At 33.5% G+C, this 8592-nt stretch overlaps 1 protein-coding gene across 1 annotated transcript in view; it reads left to right on the top strand.

Annotated features, from left to right (window-relative positions):
* The window catches only part of IPO11 (importin 11), a 197354-nt gene that overhangs the window by 38201 nt on the left and 150561 nt on the right, over window positions 1-8592 (top strand). Inside the window, exons 4-6 of the mRNA XM_019661540.1 lie at window positions 2767-2969; window positions 5398-5456; window positions 8189-8321. Coding sequence (XP_019517085.1) covers window positions 2767-2969; window positions 5398-5456; window positions 8189-8321 — 395 coding nt within the window. The remainder of the gene's footprint in view (window positions 1-2766; window positions 2970-5397; window positions 5457-8188; window positions 8322-8592) is intronic.

Genomic DNA, 8592 nt, shown 5'->3' with positions numbered 1-8592 from the left:
ACTAGTAAGATCACTTCATTGCTAGTGAGGGGGATTATTTGGTAGAGAACAGTCTCCTTATTTGGCAAAGAGACTGGTTCGGCTTTCTCAAGCTGTGCTCTCCTAATGTGTTGTCTTGGTTTTCAGGTATACTTTATATTTAGCCTAGGCAGTCTCTACAGATTGTATCTAATCAGGGGCCTTATTCTGGATAGTTTGTTTGAGTTAGTTTCCTGACCAGTTCAACTTTCTTGCTTAGTTTTCTTATACTAGTGTGAGGCTGTTTCCTCTCCATAATAGAATGAAATACAGGTCTACCCAGCATCTTGTACTTACTTCCTGCACAGTGCTTATTACATTGTGCTGCGTTACAATTGTTAACCTTTCTGAGAATCCACGACACTATTGAGTTTTAGAGGGAAGGGAGGACTATAGCTTTTCTTGTTAGAGCCCTATTATCAAGCCCAGAAGAATGCATATAAGTGGTGGTTCTCAATAATTGTTTATTAAATGAATAAACAGTTGAAGAGGAGACTTGATTTTAGATCCCTGCTAGATTTTAAAGTGTAGTTATCGTGCAAAATTTCAAAAAGCAGGAGTTTGGGGAGGATATACACAACTCAAGGTACCTGGGGGAAAAAAATCAGCTGAGCCCCTTTCACTGTGGGATGGAGCAGCTGAACCTGGAAACATAGAACGATAGCATAAACTAGGAGGACAATCTTGTCTGATGGGGTTGGGGTACAAGATGCATAGTTTAATTGAAGGCAGCATATGCAGGAAGATACTATACAAAGCAATTTTGCTAGTTAATAAAGTGGCCTGTATTATTTTATCTAAAATACAGGAAAATCTTCCTTTTAGTAAACGTTTACTGTAATGCCAAGATGGTCTTCATGTACTAAATTAGTTTTCCACATAGAAAAATATGTAAGCTCATAGTTGAGCCAGTTGCTATGGCAAAGCAGTGCAGTGTGCACTTAAAACTGTTACCTGCTGCTCAGTGTGTCCCAACAATTTTTATATCCTATTTTCCTTCCACATTAAAATAAATTAAGTTCTTTTCAGGGGTGACAAATTGCAGAATTAACAGTTGAGAGAAAATTGTTTTGCAGTAACAAAATTGACCATGATTTGACACGAAAAGGAATTTGTTTTCTATAAAGTAGTATGCTTTTCATACAAACCTGAATATAAAAAAGTTGATGTTAAGTACATTTAAAATAAAAATCTAAAGTCTATGAAAGCAAGGAAATTTAAGGTATAGATCGTAATTCTAATATAATTATAAATGTATTAGTCAAATATATCTTGTAGACACGATGTGTAACCCACAAAGGCATATGCTAAGGGAAATGAAGTAATCCAAACCTAAGAAAGATGGAAAGGTCTTTTGAGAACAATATATTTTACTTTCTTTAGACGTTAACAAATATGGGTTAACAAATGAGAAGACCTGTTTTCCAGTGAAGAATGTTTCTACCGAGTAGCTTTGGGATTTTGAGTAAGACACTTCAACTTTATGACTCTTTAAAATTCCCTTTCAAACACAAAAGATGTTGACGAGAATGTGGTAAAAAGGGAACCCTTGTGCACTGTTGGTGGGATTGCAAATNAAACCGAATTGATTTGAATCACATTTGTACAAACTGGAATAGTGATTTTCAGTAGCTACTGTCAGTATTTTGTGGGCCTTTGGCTTTCCCTTGAGTCTTCTGTCTGCAGAAACTGTATGTCAAACTTCACTTGGTTATAAATGCTGTATTATAGCATTTAAGGTATATTGATTGAGGAGTTGGAAAGAGGATAGAATTTTAATAAATTAAAGACATGTTCTCAAATAACAAAGATCTTAAAAATAATATGGAACTCATTATTTTATTAAAATTTATTATTATTAAAAGATGCTTAAGAAGTACTGTATGATAGTGGTGAGATTTTGGTTTCTGGAGGCAGATAGATTTGGATATGCATGAATATCTGCGTGGCCTTTTCTTGATAGCATGGCCTCTGGCTATTATCTTCCCTGATACTCAGTTTCCTTTTTTTTTTTTTGTAATTTGGAGATGAAATAACAGTACCTACATCATTGGATATTGTGATGGTTAAGGGAGATTATGATTTTTGTAACAAGTTCAGCAACTATTTAAAGGCTGCTCTATAAATTACCATTTAATGGTTATTTTAATTTGAATTCTTATTCAATTATTTTGTAACATTAGTCAAGTCACTTAGTTTATTTGGACTACAGATTAGTCACCTGTCTAAAATTCTATAAAGTCCTGATTCTCTTGATAAGCTTACTAAAATTGATGGTTTTTATGATTTTTATACTTTCTTTGGAGAAGCCTGACTGATACATTAATTTTATTTAAAAGAAAATAGAATAAAATTCCTTCTATCTTACAGATACTAAATGGGACCATTGGACCCTTATACAAATTTAAGATACATATGGGATCTCAGTGATCTTGTTCTTCCTATAGTGAAATATTTTGCTATTTCATCATCCTAGGAATTATTTAATTGTTACTTATTATTACTTACCAATTACTCTCAACTGTGCTTGAAAAGACTGAAATAGTACAAAAATAGAAGAATGATGGAATGGCCAGAAATAGGAAAGCAATATTGAAATTGTTGTCCTGCAGTTTTTTACTGGGTTGTCTACTGTACTGCATCATCTTTCAAGAAGGTATAAAAAGAAGACTGGAAGCACTATGTTTTTACTCTTTTAGCTTTTATTTAACACAGTTGAGAATTCAGAATTTTTCATTTTCTGTCTAGAATGTCAGATAGAGGAAAATTGACAGAGAGAGGTGTTTTAAAATTTTTAGATGAATCAGAAGTTGGATGCTTTCAAAGACACCTAGAGAAGCACTCTAGACCTAATGATGGTGAAATTGTCTGTGAAATCTCAGCCTCCAAGTCTTCAGATGATGAGATCTTAGTTGAATTATCTGAACCTCAAGAATGGATTAGTGAACAATGTATTTTTAAGGACAAAGAGGAAATATAACAATCTATTCCAGTTAGTCATTTGTCTGGAAGGCCTTCATCGTATAATACCTTGTGACGAAAACCTAGACCATCTCATTTGCTAAAACGACATGTGACATCTTTTATGATGCCTGTATTCCAAAATTTATAGATACAAAGAAGGCTGTGATATTTAAATTCTTATTTAAATTCTTGTTATCCCTTTATATTTAATCTATGATTTTATTATATATGTTAAAATATATATTAAAAAATAAGGGTTTATTTGACCCATATAGTAATGCTTGTCTTTGATATCTGAAGCCTAATTTATATAACACTTGAGATTAAAAACCTCTGCTTTAAATAATTGGTACTATTTATTCATGTATTGAGCACTTAATTATTGCCAAATACCGTTTCTGGATTCTGGGATAGAGTAATACACAAAGCAAAGTTCTGGTTCTCAAGGAGCTTATATTCTAGTGGGAGGAGACAGATAATAGACAAACAATATGTCGGGGGTCATAAGGGCTGTGAAGAAAAATAAAACAGTGGGACAACAGAGAGCATTTGTGAAATATGCCTAATAAATAATATTTTATTACAAAATGATTTAGGTAGCTGAAATGAGACATTGAAGAGGTGAAATACTATCTGTAGTTCCTCTTTTTCTGTGGTTTCATTTACCCATAGGCCATCGTGGCCCAAATACATTAAATGGAAAAATACCAAATAAACNAAAGAACTGTTGACAAGTAAAATCCATTGTACAGGTGGTTATACAAGTGAGTGGTGATGGTTTCATCAGTATCCTTGAGGAAGACATTAAAAGGCCTTAGAGATGTTTGCTCAAATAATTAGAGAAACTAATAATAAGGTTATATATACAAAACTGTGTAAATACTGAATTTAATGATTAAGGGATTTTTACGAGTTCTCTTGATTGTATAGTTTTCTTGCTTTACTGATTTCAGAGCTTAACTCCTGACAAAAAGGATGAAGCTCTACTCTACATTAGCCTGCTTTAAGCTTTTTAAAGTTTAAAAAGTTTAAACCTTGAAACCCCATTTCAAGGTCTTAGATATACATTAGCATTTCTGTAGCATTTGACCTGGAAAAAAGCATGTAGCATTTTTCTTTAAAATACTTGTCCCGTCCAGCTATAAATTTCTGTCCTTTTACAACTTAACAAACACTTAGGTCTAGAGTTTTTGTTACATGTAATCTCTTGAGTTTATACCTATGTGCATTTGGTATCTTTTAACCTATTCATTATTTCATTCGACAAATTTATAGGTAGGTGGTTGGCATTGGGGAAACAGACATAATAAAATGATTATACAAATACGTGTAGAATAACATCTGTGACAGGTCTTATTGTTGTTATGATAACTGATAATATCGTCTGAAAAGACTACCCTGAGAAAATGGTGTTTGAATCAAAATCATAAAGTGGAAGTTAACTAGGTGATGGAGGAAGAAAGAAAAGACCCTCATAGGTAGTGTGGACCACAGTGCTGGTGGGAAAGAGCACAGCCAGAATAAGGGGTCAATTTGAACCCTATTCTGTTATGATGTAGTAACTTTTGAGTTGTATATAACTGATGTATGCAATGGATGGTCTTGTGGAGACAGGTGCATTCTGAACCTATTTTTAATACACTGCCTTTAGACTTCACCTCATGAACACTTGACTCTTTAGTTATATAGATAGCACTGCTTGTCTGTAAAGTTGCTTTCTGAAAGTGAGTGACTTTACATTTTGAGGTCTTATAAGCTGTCGTCATCCTCATTACTGAATTGTGCTGTTTTACATTAATTATACTACTGAATCCTTTAATAACCCTATAAAGTAGGACTTACTAGCCACATTTTACAGATAAGGAATGTGAAATCTAGAAAATTGCCCCAAATAATACATTGGAGCTAGGATTCAAATACAAATCTATTTTTCTGCTTAGCTTCCTATGTATACCAGTTTACTCATAAAATGTGATGCTTATAATTGAGCACTAGAGTCTATTCTCTTTTTAGGAGATACTATATTTTCATTAATGTAGCCTAATACTGAATGAAGATTTTTGGTTACTGTTGAGGCACAGTTTAAAGTTTATGGAATAGAGGTAACTTTCTCAATTGCAACCTATAGGGGTTATTGCAGGTTAGAGGTACCAAAAATTATAGAAATTAAACTAAATTTTGTAGTATAGTTTTAGAAACGTGTAGTTACGATAAGTGAGAACACTGCTTTTGTGGCACAAGAGCTTGGTTTTAGTTCCATCTTTCCCACTTAGTAACCAACCAATGACCAGAATCGCCTTTCTGTATCCATTGATGAGGTTTTGTAATTCTGAGTCTTTATTATTATGATCATGATTTTAGTAGGATAAAATATGAAAAAATAAGATGCAAGTAAAACTTGACTTTACTTTTCAGTGCTCCGTAAGTTAACTGTTAATGGATTTGTGGAACCGCATAAGAATATGGAGGTGATGGTAAGTGAAAGAATTGATTCTTTGTGACTTTTGTAAAGTGTTTCGTATTTTCTTGAAAATTTTAAAGCTTATTATTTTTTTACTTGGCATTCATTTAAAAGTTTTTATTGAATGACAGTCTAATTTTTGTTTTTGTTTTTATCATTTTTGTATGTTAATTATACTTCTAAAGTTTTTAGACGTGTGGCTTGTTTTCACTACATCAAAGTAGCTATTGTGGGAAGGAGAGGAAATAGGCCTAGGATAGTTCTTAAGATGACATGGTACATTGAGAGTGTTAATTTGAATTTGAATTCAAGTGAACTGTGAATTTGATTGCCATTATAACATCAGTTGTATCATAAAGTTATTTATATCCTTGATATTTTCCTTTGTCTGTTATATATTTAAAATGAATGTCTGCTCTGATCATAACATTTATACAGTCTCTTTGCAATCTATTAAAAAAAATAAATATACAAGAAGAGAAAAACGGCATTGATATGCCCCAAAGTTGTGATGTATATTCATTGTTGGTGTAGTGTTATCTACTTTTTCTATATGCAAAAATATATAGCTGCATATATTTCATTGCAAAACAAAATGGGATTGTATTATACTTACTCAGATCTATATTAGTTTTCAAAATGAGTAGGTTAGGTAAAATGTTGCTTTCTGTGGATTGCCTTGGAGGACTGCACAGAAATTGTGGAAAAAGTACATCTAATTGGGTTTTTGGGTCTACTCTAAATTTGACCAGACCACTTATGTATGTATGTATGTATGTATGTATTTATATATTTATGTATTCTTTGTTTCTTTACCTTATTTTTATATATTGATAAGATTTTGATTGAAAAAATGGTTCTATGAAAGGAAGTTAAAAACTGCAAATATACTTCATTATAATGTGATGGCTGTTCTATAAAAATGTTACATGCTTTTTTTTNTCATATTCTCAGACAGGACTTGATTTACTAAGAAAAATGTTAAAGTTTATTGAAGTTATAAGTAAAGATAACAAGTTTCTTGAGGTAAAGCTTCTTTTTTTATTCATTCAGATTGTATCCCTTCTAATTAGATTATTTGCTTCTCTGTTATACTAGAGATGATGTCAATTTTAGACCCTTTTCATAGGATGATGTCAATTTTAGACCTTTAACTTTTTATGATACTGCTGCTTATGCTCTTATGTTGATTGAGATAATTATCACTACAATATTTTGGCTGTAATGAAACATTAGGATTAAATAACTTGGTATTACTCTCTGAAATATTGTATGTATAGTTTAGAATATGCTAAAGTGACTTAACAAGTAACCTTGGTCACGCATGCACATAAGACAAGGCAGGGCCAAGCCCTAGCCCTGACTGAACAGTTGGTAAAGATAGGAGCCACTGTTAGAGTCAGGCAGTTTATTACTTATTTTGAATAGAAAAGAAGTTAGCCATTGATATCAACTCCCTGTGTTCCTTGTCCCACACACCAAAAAGAATGACCAAAGCAGCAGGGCTGAATGACTCCAGTGCAGATTGTGGGATGCCCCATTGCTGAGGAGCCAGTCATAGACTATAACTCAGTGGTTTTATTTTCTGCAGCTCTATTCTGAGGGGAGTGGGGCAGAAGCCTTGCACCTTATCGGAACCCAGGAGACAAGGAGAAACTGTGTTGTGCATGACAGCGTAGCAGAGGCTATAGGGTGGTTAGCAGGAGATGGCCTTCTAGCAGTTCCCTTACCTGCCTTCCATCCTCTCATGTTCCTGGAGAATCACAGGATGTCCTGCCAGTACTCACATTAGCTGAGGTTCAGGCCTTTGCATGTGGGGCCTGTGTAGACACGAGCATTCGCCAGGGGGATATGACAAAGCTGTTTTCCTGCACATGTAAGCACAGACTATTTATATTATTGAGTTAAAATAATAGAAATGGAATTTGATTTTTCGAAAGAAATATTTACAGGATTACATTTTTGACTGGGTTCTGATACCTAAACCTTATAACTACAATGTTTAATTAGTAAAAATGATATACGTATGTCTTGTGTAAGAAAAAATATTCTGAAGTATGCTATTGAGAACTAGTTATATACTTGCATCTGATTTTTATTTACATAAAACGTCCATGTAGGCTCAGCTGGATTGCTCTTAGGCCCTCTGGGAAAAAAACTGAAGATACCACTGGAAGATGATTCTGCCTCAACCTGGAAGGCAGAGGCTTAACAGCATCTCAGTGTGAGAGTTAGGTTTTTAAATACCAGTACATACCAGGAAAGCAGTCTGAGCAGCAATGTGGTTTGTACGTTCCTGGGGAAAACTCGCAGAACACAGAAATTTGTCTCTGTATTTCTTAGCATATTGACTTACTTGATATACTCAATGACAGTCTGTAAATCAGTATTTTAAAAACTGTGTGTTGCAACCATAAGCAGAAGAAGAAAAGTGTAATAGACAATATCAGACTGCAGAGCATGCAGTAGGCTAAGTATTGTTTCAAGAAACTAATATTTCATGGTGTGTGTGTGTGTATGTGTATGTGTATGTATGTGTTCGTGTGTTCATATAAACAGCCAGTGTAAACTGTACTTAATTACTGTGCATTTTGGCTTAAAAAGTTTGAAATCCTGTGGTAAATAATTCTTGACTATTTCAAATCTCATTGAAAATGTGCTTAATAACCAAAATGTTTTACTAGGTAGGTCTAATTGATTACTGAAATCTATAATGTGAACAAATGTGTTGATATTTCTTTGCAGTTAGCTTCTGGAATTTATAATTTTGCCTGCTCTCTGTGGAATCATCATACAGACACATTCCTTCAACAAGTGTCTTCTGGCAATGAAGCTGTAGTTCTAAGTTCACTAGAACGAACTCTGCTATCATTAAAAGGTAATGTTAAACTTGATGTGTTCATTTTTGAAATGACTAACCTCAGAACAGTCACCAAATAGTTGCTCTGGATAGATTTTCTGTTCCCAGTTGCACTGGAAAAATAAGATGTCAGTCATTTCCCTCAGAGACAAGGGCTTATTTGTAGTTTGTTTTTTCTTTTGTGAGAATAGCTCTTCCTCTATTCTAATTGAAGAAAGTGTGCAGTAGTTTTATATTATATTCACATTACTGGCATCTCATGGCTCTGAATACATTCCTTTCAAATACT

The sequence above is a fragment of the Hipposideros armiger genome, unplaced genomic scaffold (genome assembly GCF_001890085.2).
Source record: "Hipposideros armiger isolate ML-2016 unplaced genomic scaffold, ASM189008v1 scaffold_352, whole genome shotgun sequence".
Classification (NCBI taxonomy): domain Eukaryota; kingdom Metazoa; phylum Chordata; class Mammalia; order Chiroptera; family Hipposideridae; genus Hipposideros; species Hipposideros armiger.
This window is presented reverse-complemented; position numbering and strand designations above follow the sequence as displayed.